At 42.6% G+C, this 16,304-nt stretch overlaps 1 protein-coding gene across 1 annotated transcript in view; it reads left to right on the plus strand.

Annotated features, from left to right (window-relative positions):
• Positions 1–16,304, plus strand: part of UTP20 (UTP20 small subunit processome component) — a 63,976-nt gene that overhangs the window by 36,297 nt on the left and 11,375 nt on the right. The window contains 20 exon segments of the mRNA XM_086610958.1: positions 7–151; positions 606–693; positions 2,071–2,214; positions 2,858–2,908; positions 3,000–3,152; positions 3,697–3,852; positions 4,255–4,395; positions 5,344–5,481; positions 6,754–6,893; positions 7,410–7,489; positions 8,339–8,628; positions 9,118–9,257; positions 9,735–9,891; positions 10,686–10,784; positions 11,398–11,565; positions 12,274–12,440; positions 13,389–13,530; positions 13,827–13,943; positions 14,785–14,955; positions 15,662–15,790. Coding sequence (XP_086467084.1) covers positions 7–151; positions 606–693; positions 2,071–2,214; positions 2,858–2,908; positions 3,000–3,152; positions 3,697–3,852; positions 4,255–4,395; positions 5,344–5,481; positions 6,754–6,893; positions 7,410–7,489; positions 8,339–8,628; positions 9,118–9,257; positions 9,735–9,891; positions 10,686–10,784; positions 11,398–11,565; positions 12,274–12,440; positions 13,389–13,530; positions 13,827–13,943; positions 14,785–14,955; positions 15,662–15,790 — 2,816 coding nt within the window.

Raw genomic sequence — 16,304 nt, forward strand, 5'->3', positions numbered from 1 at the left:
TTACAGAGACCCTTAGCCTAGGTTGCCACTTGGTTCTCCCTCATGTTCCTGCCATACTTCAGTACTTCAGCAAAACAATGTTAAATGTGGAGAAGGTGAAAAAGAAGAAGTATAGAGCTCAAGTCAGCAAAGAGCTGAGTATACTTTCCAAGTAAGTGATTCTTTAGAGCTCAAAACAGTTAAAAAGTCGGAAGGAGGGAGGAAGAAAGAAGCTTTTTGTAATAGGTTGCAAATTAAAAAACATTAGGTCTCAGACTACTTGAATTTAGAGCAGTTGAAAATACCTGGCTCTGTCATTGACCTTGCAAGTTGCTAGTGACTGAGGGGAAAAGTTTTCAGAAATTGATTCTAGTGGTTTCTATTGCTGGTCTCAAAACCAGTGCCTCTTGGGTGGAGGAAAAGGTACAGAAGTGCCTGCAGTCACGTGGAACTGAATACTTGGGCTGATACCATGATTTTGGTGGGTACGCTCTATTAGCTTGGGTACAGATGGATGGGCTGACAAAGTCCTATCATACAGCACTAGTGCTGATGAAGTTCTTCTTTGCTCTGTACTGGTGATCGGATTGATATAAAATAGTGAATTATCTTGTCTCATTGTGCAGGATCAGCAAATTTATACAAGAAAAGAGTCAGAATTCAGTGCTTGTGAGCCTTCTCCTCCCTTTCCTTTACCAGAGCAACATGGAGCAGGTAAGTAGAAATTACTTTTCTCCTCCTATTAAGCATACATTTTTCTTTTAATAAAGTAGATTTGTTTAAGATGCAGTTAAAAACCTTAGTGATTACCTGCCATTTCTCATGATTAGGCTGAAATCAAATCATCTTGTGTTTGTAGTCTGCTTGGCATGCTGTGCTATTGCACGTTGGCGTGTACAAGCCACTGGGTGCTTTGCAGGGATGCCAGTGCTCAGGTTGGCTCTGTTCACCCTTTTCATGGGGAAGGTCTGCAGAAGTTTTTGTGCAGTCTTTACCTTCTTTGCCACTGTAGTCAATCCACCAAATTTCTTGCTGTGTTAGAAATAAATGTTGTTCTTCACTGTGGATTTTATGCACCTCAAATCCAAAGCCACGGCGTCTGGACGTGAATACATATGGTTGAGTATGTAGTACATGCTGTGTAATGGGCAGTGCTGTATTGTTCTGTTGCAGCGTAAAAGGCGAACATTGTACAGTGCTATTAACATGCTCCCATATCTCCTGCTTCCATTCTGTTGTCCTTCCATTCTTAAGGAATCCCCTTGTGGATACAGAAGTGTATCTCAGAACTAAAACCTTCCTAAAATCCTAAATTCCTTAGGCATGCAAAGGATAGGGGCTGCAGTTGAAAGAACCAGAGCTCTCCATGGCTTAGACTTTTGTAAACTGTTAAATAAAATCAAGCACCGAGGATACTGGTAAACTGTTTTGTCTGGGTTTCCCTCTCTGCCAAACCTTGTTTTCAGAAATATAGTCCCATCTACAATGAATGAATCTATTGATTATTCAACTTGATGGCCTGAATCTTTGGATCAAGGCTTGGGTCTTGTTTTTCTTTAAATGTGCAGTTGCTTAGTGAGAAATTCTAGGTTTGCAGAAAGGATTTCTAGGCAGTAACCTGTATTTTCTGCTTTGCAGGTGATCATTTAGTTGTTCACAGACGATTCTTGGTTTTTAAATCTCTGAATCATTAGGAGACCATATATGATTTCCGTTCAGGGAGATCATACAAGTATATGGTCCTGTTAATGTTTGTTTCACAGATTAAAGAAAGGCTGCTTTTTAAAGCTCTATTAGTTCTCCAGACCTTTGAGTCATTTGAGGAAAGACACAAGCAAGAAGCCTTCATCGTGATGGCATTCTTCTCTAACACTGTGCTTGTGTCTAATTGAAAGGTTGCAAGTGCTTCTGAGAGATTTGATGATTGCATTGAGCGTGTCCTCCTAATTCTTTATTCTTATTCAATATCTGTGATCTGAATAAAATACAACAAAGTAATTAAGTTCACTCTGTGTCTTGAAATGTTTCCCAAGGAAATGAAATAATCTTGTAATCTTTCAGTATTTATTGACAGTTTTCTGTTTGTTTCAGGCTACAGAGATTGACATTCTGGAGACAGTGCAGAACTTACTGAGGCATTGTTCAAACCCTACAAACTTTCTCAAACCACTGGCAAAGCTTTTTTCTGTCATCCAAAACAAACTGTCTCGACATAAATTGTGCTTGGTATTTCAGGTATTGCATTTTTAGGTGTCTTTCTGTGCTTTTTTCATTTGTTCTAAGAGATGAACAACAAAATAATTAGGAGTATTTATCTTTGTTGTATATGAACTTAAAAACTTTTTTAGTCTACGTATCTGTTAAGTGAAAATAACAGAATTGCATATGATAGAAATTAATGAGCTGCAAGAAGGCTTTTGAAAGTTTTGGCTTACAACCTGGTTGATGTGAGCATCACCAGGGTTCTTCTGTGTAAGAGAAGCCAAATAAAGCACACTTCATCTGTAACAAATCCTGTATCTTTACGAAATAAGAATGACTTTCAGCATTCTGAAGATGATTTTTACTTGTATTCTTCTCTCACAGATTTATAGCAGTCAGGCTGTTTTGTACTTCTTTGAAGTGACTTACATAACTTTTTTTCATCAGTAAAACCCAGGAAACACTCGATGTAGATATTTAGAAACTTAGGAACTTAAAACACACATCTTCCAACTTATGGAAGATTATGGAAGAATGGCTTTTGTTAAGCTTCTAAGAGGAGAAAAATTGATACTGTTGCTTTCTTTATTTTTTGTCTGAAGTGGTAAAGTTTTCAGTTCTCTAAATTTTTAACAACTATAACAGTTAAACTATTTTCTCTTATGTTTCTTTTTAGACTTTATCTGATTTGGACAGTGAATTGAAGTATATTACTGATGTTGTTAAGGTATGCACAGTTTCTTTGCTCACTTTTTTCCCCGACATTATATTGTCATGTTTCTGGCCTTTTTCGTGAATGACTTGTTACTCTTTCTTAGCTCAATGCCTTTGATCAACGGCATCTCGATGATATCGACTTCGATGTACGTCTGTCAGCATTCCAGTCAATCACAACACACATCAAAGAAATGCAAGCAGTGGATATCAACTTCCTCATCCCTGTTATGCACAACTGCTTCTATACCATCCAGGTTGGCTGAATGTTCCTTCTCTTGCTTTGTGCACCATGTGTCCATGATGAATTTTAACTTCTAAATTATTTCCATTGACTGTTTTTTGACACTGCAAAACATTCAGAGAGCACATTCGAGTCTTCTTACAAACACCTGGGGTTTTTTTGTCCGCTTGCATTTTCAGCTGCGTGTCCAGAAGGGCAAATACAGTGCAGCAAGAAGGCTCACTCAAGGACAGTGCACTTTTCTGTCCGTGAACCCTGGAACCATTTGGTCAATTTGCTCTGTATAAAAAGCATATTACAGTCTCGAAAGGCTGCTTTTCTTTTTGTTGCAGCATGTTCTGATTGTGTGAGCCAGCTGGTAAATCTAAAAGGACTTTTCCTATTTGGGAGGGTGGCCATAAATTCAGAGCCAGAACTTCTATAGGAAGGATCTCAAGACTTATTTGGTCTCTACAGGCTTTGTTATTTCTGTCCAGTGGTACTGTTGTGTCTAGTCTTTTGGGGAGAAAAAGGTGTCATATCCAGACTCACGTGATACAATTTCTTTATCCATTCAGCTAGGGGATATGGCTCTTAGTGACAACGCAAGCCTTTGCTTGACCAGTTTTATCCGCCGACTGGCAGAAATCAACCACACAGATGCTGACTACAAGGAGCTAATCCAGCACACTCTCCTGGAGTCTGTGAGAAGGGGGCTGAAGAGTAAGACTGAGGTAAAGCAGTGCTATCTGATTACGCATCTCCAGGTGTCTTCAGAACGCCAGGGCATGCGAGACTTCTTATAGATGAGTTCTTTGAGTCTCTTGCTGGGACGAGAAATGCAGATGCCCACTGTAATCTAACTTAGCCTGCATTTGAAATCTTATAAAAATCTAACAAGTTATAGAACTCCACTGTCTTAAGTTTCTTTGCCGTTGTTCAGCTTTTCTCAGTTGTAGCTCGTTCTTTGGAGGGGAGAGTTTAATTTGTGTCCAGTCCAAAACACAGGTGTATTTGCTTTTACTGGAGAATAGGACATGGCCTGAAACAGTCTGTAAATGACAGCAGTGCTGTTCTGAGGAGTGTGTAGCAGACTCTCTTAGGGGTACTTAACCTTCATGGCTTGCTGTTTGCAGAGCATCCAGCAGGACTACACATCATTGCTTTCCTGCCTCATTCAAACGTTCCCAGCAAATCCTGAATTCCGGGATTTGGTTCAGTTGACTAACCGCCATGATCCCGACATGGACTTCTTTGAGAACATGAAACACATACAGGTAAAAGACAACAGGCATTCCCTAGTGCCTCTCTTCCACTGCCAAAGCAAAAGCATGTTACTGTGGGGTAGTGTTTTCCAAAGCATCTATGCACTGTCTTTACAGAGAAATTGAACCTGTGTCATTAGATACCGGTTTGGTGAGGTTGGGTTTTTTTTAAAAAAAGAAGTATGTGGGTGTTGTCACGTAGGTGATTGCAAATCAAACTCATATTTCTACTTAGAAATTTCTTGGTTGTGTGATTTAGCAGCACTGTTTTTTACCTCTTCTTGATTTAGCTAAAAGAATTACTTACATTTTAAGTGACTGTTCATGATCTCGAGCAGGCAACTCCATATTACAACCTGTGTGTGACCCAGCCCACAGTTAGCAACGGTGTCCTGAGGATCCCGCTGACATAGGCAGGGAACAGATCTTTTTGGTTTTAATAGCCTGTTCCCTGCTACTCTCTGTCTGAACGCACTGCAGCCTCTTTTGATTCACAGACCTTTGTAACATAAATGTTGCACAAAGTCTGGTCTCCTGGTTTTTCTTGCAGTATGAAAAGACAGTGTTTGTCTTGCTTTCAGAGATGGAATCAGAGGGAGCCTTTGCTACATCTGCAGTTATATGTAGGATCTAAATTTTTTTTTCCCTGCAATTTTATCAGGCCTTCTCATCTTGTATCAGTTGCCTCCCTTGTCTGATACCTGAAGATGGCACAGTCTTATGATTGTGAATTTACAGTGAAGTGTCCCATTGAATTAGAATATTTATTGAGGCAAAAAGCTAGAGAAAGCCCAGAGACTGAAGGAAAAGGTCATGGCCTTTTCCTTGGGAAATGACCAGAATATATTTATGTCATTAATTAAAACTGAGGCATTTTCAGAACTGCTGAATGTATGTGCTCCCTCATGCTAGCTGTGACTCAAGGGCCACCTCATTCACTGTCTCTCGTGTTTGGCTCAGATCCACAGGAGGGCACGAGCTCTGAGGAAACTGGCTAAGCAACTCACGGAAAAAAATCTTGTACTGTCTTCTAAATCCCTGCAGAACTACATCATGCCTTATGCTACTACTGCCATTTTTAATGAAAAAATGCTTAAGGTAGGCTTTTAAATTGGATGCATCCATTTGTGTATTTTCACCTTTCTTGTATACTAGTCTCCTTAAAAGACTAACCACTTTGAAAGGCTGATATTTTTGTGGAGTGAGTGTTTCCCTTTTGGACAAGAGTGCTCTGCTTCTTTAGGTGGCAGAAAGAGGGTTTGAAAGGTGCAGATGCAGTCTGGGCCCAATCCTGTATCTGCTAAACCTGTCCTGTTTCTCAAAGGTGGATCTCTTAACTGTTTGGGGGTTGTTTTTTGTTTCTTTTTTCTGCTTGAGGTTATATTTGTTTGCATCTTTCATAATCACGTTATTACTTTTTCCCCTCTGCCTCCAAACTGCTCTCTTACTGTTCAGTTGTGAGATTAGTTGCTCTTTGGCAGCAGAATGTGTATGATGGGGAACATAGGCTGTGCCTAGTAATTGAGGTAGGAATAAAAACTGTTTTCTCTGGAGTTATGGAGGAACTGCAGGAATCAGCTGAAAACCTCTGAAATCATTAGTAGCTTTATAATTAAAGGGTGACATTTTTTAGTCACTTTCCATACATTTTATTGAAAACACACGTGGTGAAGTTATGTGTAATGTCAATGTGGATAGACATTCTACTTGCAACTTGGAAAAGCAAGGCTTCACACTTCTGTACAGTTCACTGCACGCTATCAGGAGAACAGCAGAGCTGCTTGTGTCAGACCAAGCGAATGTCTAATTCACTTACTGTCAGAAATATTCTTCTGAAGCTGAAACAATTACGGCTTAGGCACAGGACCCAGCACCTGCAACTACACAGACTGTGCTGGTCAGTAGAGTGATTACAGTCGCTCTTTGACCAACAGGAGGTAAAATACATTGATTGAAACCTTGGTGAAGAAACAAACGCCTTTTATTTCGCATTAGAAATGGGCTAACGATGTGTATTTCTAGTTGATCGGTGTAGCTTAGCAATGTGCCATGTGTCTGCAGTTAGATGTCTTGGCTGGTTTTTTAGTTCTTCGCACAAGTGAGTGCATAGATTTGGTTATGTGAGAAAAGTTAAATGTGTGCAGAAATACTTGGAGGAAGTGGGTCTGGAGATCTGCTTGTTGAGCTGTGATTTATTTATTTATTTATTTTCACCTGGTGATCAGGAGGAGATCTAAAAGAACCAAATACCAAGCATCCCCACTAGACAGACGTTACTTCTTCTGGCTCTTTTTGCTTGGAGTAAAGTGTGCTTTAGACACATGTTCGTCCTGGATGCTAACAGCAACTGAATTTCTATCTTTTGGGCAGCATGAAAACATGGTAACAGCCTCAGTAGAAGTTGTTGGAGCTGCCTGCCGACATCTCTCATGGTCAGCATACTTGTACCACTTAAAGCATTTCATTCATGTCCTGCAAACAGGACAGATCAGCCCGAAGCTGGGAGTCAGGTAGGTACTGTGAGTGGTGTTGGTCTAGGTTTCTCCAAAGACTGCTACAGCAAAATTCAGTGTCTTAAGGAGCATGACATGGATTTTAGCCTCTTCCCTGGGATGAGATTGCCGACTTTGAGGTGGGTTTATGCTAGTGAAAGTTGGCATGGCCTTGCAGACTGCAACTATGAAGGATTAATAGGTCGTTACTTTTTTACGCTGCGGCTCACTGAGTGCATGCTAGTGTTAGCAGCTTCTGCTTATTTAAAGCTGTCCCTGCTTCTGGGACACCTCCATTGCTCCAGTACCACTGTCTGTGAGGTTTCACAGAGCTAGGTCACAGAATGCATCTAGCTGAAAAGCAACCGGTTTTTATTTTTTAGGTTGTTGTTTCTGGATAAACCTCCCTATTCTGCAGTGTCACTGAGTCTAATGTTTTCCAAAAAGTGCTTTTAAGATTTCCTATTGTGTTGGCCTATGCAGCCTCTCTTTTTGTGTGAAGAGCTGATCTCTCTTCATGTTCTCCTTTCGCAGCTTGTTAGAGACAGTGCTGGAAGCCTTTCATTTTGACCATGAAACGCTTGAAAAACAGCTTTTGACCATTGGCAACCAAGGTGAGCTTTTTACTCCTGATTGTAGAAATACTACCTCTGACTGCTCAAAGTAGTTTACTCTTGAGATCAGTTACTCCCAGCTTTTTAAAATGTGCATATTGGAAGCTAGTTTTGACTTGACTTGCAGGCAGTTTGACTTTGACTTGACCTTTGCAGGAGCAGTGCAGACTGTCCTCCTGTGTGTTGAGAAAGTGAGGAGAGGTAAGGGGAACCATCTCCACATTACCTCTCCATCCCAGGCCTCCATAAGCCCAAACTGCCCAGGCTGGGTTTATGCAAATTTGGGGAGTTCTCCACCCACGTGTCTGCCAACACATCTGAGTTTTTTGTCTTTGATTTTGGCTCCTCTGCTGGTTAATCTGCAGCCTGAGAAGGGTGCTGTATGTCGTCGCCTTGCTTCCCCAGCCATTTCATGGGAAGAAGTGATATCTTTGGCTTCTTCAGTGGTGTGGTTACTTATGTTTTGGCATTTGGGATATTCTGCGGAAGGAGGAGGATGTTTCACACCTGTGCTTGTCAGTACCTCTTGCCTTGTGAAATTCTCAAATGTGAGTGAGTGGCAGTTCTCTAAGGTTCAAGCACATAGACCTTTGCTAACCTGTCTATGAAGTTCAGCTGAAGAGTAACCTAGTCTTTGCTTTAAGCCTGTCCCTGAGGGATGACTATTGGAAACTGGCATGTGAGAACTTCTCTACCCTGTAAAACATCTCTGGTGCTTACTGATTGTTTGCTGTCACTGATGATAGGTAGGAGCTTTGTCCAGAAGAAAGCCATCACAAGAGTTTCTCTTAAGGGCTCAGTTTTTGTTGCATCCTATGTTTACCTGTGCTTTTGACAATTACTTGACAGAAGCTGCTGCCATGGACCTTGAGCCAGTGGTGGAGGCTGAAGAAGCCATGGAGCTGGAGCAGAGTGAAGGGGAAGAGGAGGTGGTTGAGGAAAAGAAAGGAAAGAATCTCCCTGAGGAGCCAGCAGAACCTGAGCAAGCAGCTGAGACATCTGAAGAGACCGAGCAAGTGACCAAACCTGTTTGTTTCTTACCCCGAAATAAAGAGGAGCTGGAGTGTCTGATCAGGCATATTCAAGATACAGTTACAGTCAACATCTTGCCCAAATTGCACAGGTGCATTGTTGCAAAGGTGAGGAGTTGGCATTGGAAGGGTGTTTTGCAGGCCTGTGCTGCTATTATAAAGGTTGGGGTACTACTTCAGAGCCCAGTGGAAATGCAGCACGTAAGAAAAAAAATAGACGAAACTGGAGAGAGACCACCTGAAAATACAAGAGACTTCATCTCCTTTGTTGTGTCGTGGAGATTACTTTCAGACCCTCTTGTCAGTGTGGGTATCGTGTCTTTACTTCCCTGCTGAGAACTGGCTTGAACCACACACGTGTAATGAGTCACTTTGTGCAGCCTGTTGAAAAGTTCTCAGCCCCTTGCTAGCACCCAGCTTCGCTTCTGTATTGAAAACAGAGGGATTCATCTCACCTATCCTTTAGCTGTCTGGGTTTTTCCTGTAGTCAGCAGAGGTTAGCAGCTTGCCTTGTTGGTCTCTTCTAGGGTTTGTTGAGAAAAAGCAGGATTTGTTTATGTATATTAAAAGCGCGTTGTGTCTTGCTCTCTTCAAAAGGTTAAAAGAGATGAGGAACACAAGCTTGTGAAATCCAACGTTGTGAATGATGATGAGGTAGTTCGTATTCCATTAGCTTTTGCAATGGTCAGGATGATGCAGTGTCTTCCCCAGGAAGTGATGGAAGCCAATCTGCCAAGGTAAATCCCCTCAGAGCTCCTTAAATGCTGTCCATTGTGCTGCGAATGAGTGCAGGCACCTTTCTCAAGCTGTGGTTACATACAAAGCTAAATCCAAGAGAGACATCCTAACAGTCCTTACATACGTTTTTTGGAAACTCATTTTCCTAGTGACATTCCCCGCTGTCAGCATTTGACTTCTGTAAAAATAAGTTTGAAAGGAACTTGGTAAATCTTTAACTAAAATCAGAGCTGAGAAGCAAGGTGCAGAGCTAGGGGTGGCAGAGCTCGGGAAAGAATAATGTACAGAAAGAAAGGACAATCGGTAAAATGTCTTGAAGGGCAGTAGGTGTGTGTATGACTGAAGCCTTTTGGTGAGGCTGGCTTTGAGTATAACTCTGGTTGTGAAACAGCCCTGAAAAGCAGCTTGCTTAGCTAGCAGTGACATTAGTTCTGCTCTGTTTGGGGGTGAGCTAAGTTGTCTATCTCTCTTGCCAGCATCCTGCTGAAAGTCTGCACGTTTCTGAGGAACAGATTTCAGGAAATACGGGACATCGCCCGTAACACCCTCACTAAAATCATGGAAGTGTTGGGAGTGCAGTACCTTCTGTACATCTTAAAAGAGATGCAGTCCACTCTTGTCCATGGGTACCAGGTAATGCTGAAATTCTTCCTCTTCTCCTCTCGGTAGGTTTTTTTTAATGTGTTAGGAGGAGAATCCAAAGGGAAGTTGCTACTCAAATTGTTTTGCACTGGTAGAATAGCTTGGTATAATACAACTAAGTACTATTGCTAGTGCCTACATCAGTCTTTGTTATGTCAAATGAAGGTCTGTACCCGAATAACTTAGAGTCTAAGAAGGGAAGAAGAGAGGATCTCCGTTTTCCCAGTGAAGGATTGAGGTACAGAGGTGAAGGATGAATTTCTGGTTCCAATAAGATTAGTGAAAATCTTTCCAGTAAGGTCATTAGGGCCCAGCATCATCTGAGGAGAGTTGCCACAGAGACTGCACAGACAGTATGTGAAGATGCTAACTGAGGTCTTACTTCCTAGATCCAGAGCTCAGGCTCTGACTATTACTTTGTCTTTCCTCTTTCCATGGTGGTTGAGGTTAAGAATAATTTTCTGTGTGAATTACCACAGTGGAATAGCCTGTGCTTCTAGCTGCTGTAACAGTGAAAACACCAATTAGCACAGCCTAAAAATATCAGTAAGACCACTGGGGAAAGAGGAGATTCCAGCCCTCCTGCCGATATGTGGAGGGACAGGGATCCTCTTCCTGCTGCTGGTACATGGATTCTCTTCCTCTCCATGACTTTTTTTCCCTGTAATGAGAGTTCAAGTGCAGTGTCTGAGTTGTGATATCTCTGCTGTGAGAGCCTCCCCATCCGGTATTATTACAGATGTCTATGAAGATTTGAAAACATGATCTATTGTCTTTTTCTCTAGCTCCATGTGCTGACTTTCACTGTGAACCTGTTACTGAAGGGCCTTACTACCAGGCTCAGTGCTGGTGATTTGGACCCCTGCTTAGATATCCTGATTGAGGTAAAACGCTGTTCAAGATTGAAGGAAAGAGCATCATGAAGTGCCTTGGGCAGGTTCTGGGAGGAAAAGGTTTTGTGTAGATTGTCTTGGACTTGGTGGCAAACAGAGCTGATTGTGTGCGTACTGCAAAAGAAGGGGACTGTTTTTTACTGAGGCATCAGCAGACCCCTTGTAGAGTAGCAGAGTATCTCTGGGGCTGAATCCTGAGCCTTGCATCCTGAGAGGGAATGGATTCAAGATTAAGATACCTAACTATGTTCCCCTGTGCTCTAAATGGCTGAGCCAGGCAACACACATCTAGTCAGTGCAGTGCACAGAGCCCAGGAGCTCAGGTGGCCACCCAGATGGAGCGTATTTGGATGTCTTGGTCTGACTGACGTCTCACTCCTTGTATCACAACACCACAGGGGGGTGTGAGAACAGCTTCCTCATCTGGTGTGCTCAAGCTGGGGTGTTTTGTGTTGACAGAGGAAAGGTAGACATGATTTGTGGGAAACCTGAAGAATTCTTTTTTATACGAGAGGAGAAAAATAGTGTTGTTCTGCTGCTACTGGAGGAATCTGGCTCTTCTTTTCTGCTCCTCTCATTCACTTCTCTTGCTTGATTTCCAAAGATTTTCAACCAAGAGTTGTTCGGGAATGTAGCTGAAGAGAAGGAAGTGAAGGGAATTGTCTCCAAGGTCATGGAAGCGCGCAAGAACAAGAGTTATGATTCCTATGAAATTCTGGGAAAGTTCATAGGAAAGGGCCAGGTGACAAAACTTATTCTGCCGCTGAAAGAGGTAAGAAAAACCAGCAAGAGTCTTTCTTAACTCTGAGGGCTCTCAATTCTGTATGATCTGAAAGAAACTCTAGAGCCTCCAGGTTACTACTGTGAAATTAGCTGTATAATCCTGCTTTGGCTTCCTATTTTTCTTTTGGAAAGCAGTATGCACCCAGCTCATAAAATGAGACTTTACTATTGGTGTCCAGGGCAGGGAATGGCATTCTGGGAAGCTTTCAGCCCCTGCTAGAGAGGAAATATCCCGCTGTGAGTTCTCTGTACCCTCTCCCTCTGCCAACTCTTGTTTCCTCTGGAGCTCCAAAGTCCTGCAAGGCTGCTCTGTGGTTTGATCTCTTGTGCGTGAAGGAAATGTCACCAAAACGTATTCAGGGTCTGTCCATGTACAATAATTGCCTTTTCAGAGATGTAGTTTTTTAAGTAGAGTGTGAGCTCATGCAGAAATTGAGCCCTGCTTTGCTCATGAGTTCTGGAGTGTCCTGGTGGTGCTAGGTGAACTGGCTGGAGGTCGAGAAGAGGCTGGAGAGAAAGGGAGGGATGTTGGGGCAGAGCTGAGTCAATGGGATGTTGTTCATGTAGAGAGCTGGAGACTTACAGTAGCACGTGGTGAGAGAGGAATCTCTCTGGCTTTTCCCGGGATTTCTGAGTACAGATAGCAAATCATTGCCCTCATATTGCCCTTCTGACTCTCATGGTTGTGCCTTTTCAGGTTTTGGAGAGCACCACAAGCTTGAAGATAGTCCGGAAGGTGCATGAGGCACTGCGTCACATCATGGCAGGGCTGATCTTCAATTCAGACATGAATGCAGAATCCCTCCTCCTCCTCAGTCATGGTCTCATCAGTGAAAACTTGCCTCTGCTCACTGAGAAGGCCAAGTGAGTTCCAGGATGTTATCCAGATAGTCTGTTATCAATTAGGAGGTTTGCTTGCAGAAATGACAGCTCTCAAATAATCAATGGCAGCTCTTCAACCAATCAAATGTATGAGAGTTTCCTTGCTTTCATCTGCCTTTTGTTTGCAATGTAAGTGAATTATTGGGCAGTCAGAGGGCAAGGAGAAAACATGGAAGTGGGAATGAGCACTTGCTGAACTCATGGGAGCCTACTTTTGCAAGTGCTCAGGGCCTTCAGCAAGACTTTTCACCATCTGGTAAGCTGGTGTATGCATTTGGGTGTTTGGATGAAGGGATGAGGGGCAATGTTTAGAAGTGAGCTACAAACTGCCATTTAAGAGATGTTTGGGGTCCTGGGTGTTTTCATGGGGTGGGGAATAAGAGAAACTCTGAGCTGTCACTTTATCACTTTGGTGCTGGTGCAGAAGTCAGGGCAAACCATCAGGTTTCCTCTCCGTCTGGTCATGCCACTGCGCAGAGCTGGGTCTGGGTGTCTTGCATGTCCTGTGTTACACAGGCCGGCTTGCTCTAGGAGCTGACAGCTGTTTGCAGACTTCTTGGAGCAGCTTTTATAAGCCATCAGAAGTTGAAGTAAATATCAGTAAACGAAGTGTAGTGGGCAGTGGCAGGAGGTGTGTTTGCTTGAAGGAACTACTGAAGTTCATCTATCCACTGAGAGGAACAAAGTGAGGATGTCAAGCAAATCAGCGTGCATTCATTATCTTCACAACGGTGACATTGTTCTCAATATTGAGTCTGTCATGCTGCTCTCAAGTTCGTTTTATTTCCTTGTGTTCTGGCTGTGACCTGCTTTTGCCTGGTGTGTGGGTAGCAGCCGAGCACAATCCAGCTCTCTTCACTCCCAATAGCAAGCCTGTTGTGGAGAGAGTTGAAATCTGAATGTTCTCCTTTTTCATATGCTGCTTTTCAGAAAAAAAGTTACCCCTCCTCCAGATCCTCGACTGCAACCAGAGAGCTGCCTGCTGCTCCAGCCCACTCCCACGAGAGGAGGACAGAAAGCACGTGTCAGCAGCAGGACTAACACATATATCTTGGTTGATTCAGGGCTCCGGGTAAGAACCTCCTCAGATACAAAGCTTTGCAATCAAAATTTTTGTTGAGAGTATTCAAAGGAAGGTGTTCTGGATATACTGTGTTAACAGCACAGCCACTAGCTTTGGCTTTATTTTGCATATGGTAACTCCAACGATGCCTCTTAGAGAGCTATAAAAAGTGCTCAGCCTGTTGCAGGTACTTGGATGGGATATGGCATAAATTCTACTATAACTTGAAATAATGTTAGTCCTTACTTGACTTATTTGAGTCCCAGCTTGACTTTGAGATGAATGTCCTGTGTTTTCTATGCCAGCTGCTGCACATGAGCCTGAAGAGGTCCAAAGTAAATTCTTCTGAGGAGCATGCTTTGGAAATGTTAGACCCTTTTGTTCAGCTACTTATAGACTGCCTGAAATCTATGGATGTCAAGGTACAATTCTGAGCTGGAGTCTGCCTGTTCTGTCTGTTCTACTAAGAAGGGTCCTGCGCACAAATGTCCTCTTGCAGTTGATCTGCAAGAGAAGAGAAAGCCATCCAGTTTGCAAACCTGATTTCAGAGGTGTGCAGATAAAGTTGTTTGAGGACACGATATCCCAAGGGGGAGGAAGGATTATGGCTGACGGAGGACTGAATGCTCTGCCCCTAGTGCTGCACGTTCAAGTATGGACAATTTCTTCTGGATCATGTTCGTACAAAGACTTTTGCAGACTTTGTAGGCTATCTATAAGGAGGTGATGAGGTCCTGTGGCTGCTGGGAGCAGTGTTTTCGCAATTGTGGCTTCTTTTAATCCAACTCCAATGTCTTTATTCCCAGTACCATAGGCAGCCTCCTTTTTGGGCAGCTTAGGGTTTGAGTTGAGCCTAGGAAGGAATCTGTTAAACCTTGAGTTTCCTGGGAGTGGAAGACATGCCTCATACACCATCAAATACCTGGAGCAGAGCTTTCAGGTGACCTGGGTTTTGGCAGAACAACTTGAATGTCTTGAAGGCACTTCTGCTTGAGAAAGAGTTCCTGCCATCTGCTGAATCAGCACTGTGTTAATGTCTTTACCTAGTAAAATCACAGTTAGGGAATTAGGGAGTGGCAGATAGTGTTTTTAGAACTGAGAAACCCTTTGTATTGTATATGAATGGTTTGAAAGAGATGGATTTTGTTCGCTAAATTGCCTTTTACCACAGTTGCAGATAGCCTGACCATGTCTGTAACGGTGAGAAAAGTGTTATTTCAGTGTCATTGTACCCACTTGCTCTCCTTTGGCTCTTTCTTACAGGTGATAACTGGTGCTCTGCAGTCCTTGGTATGGATTTTAAAGTTCCCTTTGCCTTCTGTTAGTACGAATCTGGAGTCACTAATCAAGCAGCTTTTCCTCTTACTGAAAGAATTTGCCAAGACAGGAATAGCCAAAGGCCAGAATTTCCACCTGGTTGTGAGCTGTTTCAAAGTAAGTCAGACTCAGCTCTGCTCTTTTCTACTTTAGGATTAACTTTGTAGGATAGGACTCTTCCATATGTAGATCCCTCCTGCAGCTGTCCCTAGAAAGGTAGTTTGAGGATCACAGGGTAGTGAGGGAAACGTGGCCTTGCTGATTGTTTCCCAAGTGCAAACTTAAAAGAAAGTTAGTCCTCAAAAATGCACAGCTTGAATCTGAAGAAGTGTTTTTATAGAAGCATATTTACCTTCTTTCTTCCTTATAATAGGATCTTGTTACCACCCTGTCTTTTGAGAGGTGGCAGCAGTTTTGTACTTGAATAGCTTGCTTCTAACATCATTCATTGGAGTAAACCCTGACAGCTGAAGTGAGACAAGGGATGGGGGCAATTAATAGTAGTAATAACGACACTTGCAGTACGCAGTGTCTTCCTGTAGAGTTTTTCCCTCTTCCTGGCTGTGTTTTTGCATCATGGTTCATGTCTGTGAGCATCCCCACTCATTTCAAAGACTAGTCTGAATTCATGTATTTACTTGCGTTCACTTTTTGTCACAAAATTGCAAGCTGAAAGCAAAATGTGATAACTGTGTTAGCTGCATGTTTCAGTGCAGCAGTTTGTCTTTTCAAACCTGAGTGGTACAAATGGAGTCAGACTTTGGTGTAGGTTTATGTTTTATGGCACTGCGTGTGTATTGACAATGTGCAATTTGATTTGTAGTGTGTAACAATACTTGTGAAGAACGCAAAGAGTCAGATAACAAGCAAACAGCTCCAAGTGTTGCTTGGCTTTGCTGAAGAAGACATTTATGATTCATCACGCCAAGCCACTGCCTTTGGCCTTCTCAAGGTATTTCTGTGCAGCAGGCATACGGGTTCTGTGAGCCACTGAAATGGCAATGATTCTGCCTTCTGGTGAGAGTCTGTACAATCTCACGTCAGGAACAGGCCACAGAATGCTGTTAAGGCTCTCTGTTGTACAGGGGAGGGAAAGCAGCAAAGCTTTCATGTTTGACCTGTAGTCACACTTTAAAATTGTTTGGGAGGCTGTTTTATACACATGCATATGAGGACATATTTCGATCTGAGGATGTTTTTGCTAAAGAATTGGCATCCGTAATCATTAGACCAATTATTCTGTCTGAAAGAAATTATTGTCTGAAAGAAACAGATACAGATTTGTAAGCCATCTGGGTTTCTTTGGTTTGGTGTTTGTTGTTTTTTTTAAAGTTGCTCTGGCTATATTTGAAGACGTGAGAAAGTCAGTGTTAATGTACCACCTGATACCCGTGTAGTCCCAGGTTATAGTCCTGCATCTCACACTGTGCAAGCAAAATGATATGACTCCAACTGTGCGTTCATGT

The sequence above is a fragment of the Tauraco erythrolophus genome, chromosome 4 (assembly GCF_009769465.1).
Source record: "Tauraco erythrolophus isolate bTauEry1 chromosome 4, bTauEry1.pri, whole genome shotgun sequence".
NCBI classification, from domain to species: Eukaryota; Metazoa; Chordata; class Aves; order Musophagiformes; family Musophagidae; genus Tauraco; species Tauraco erythrolophus.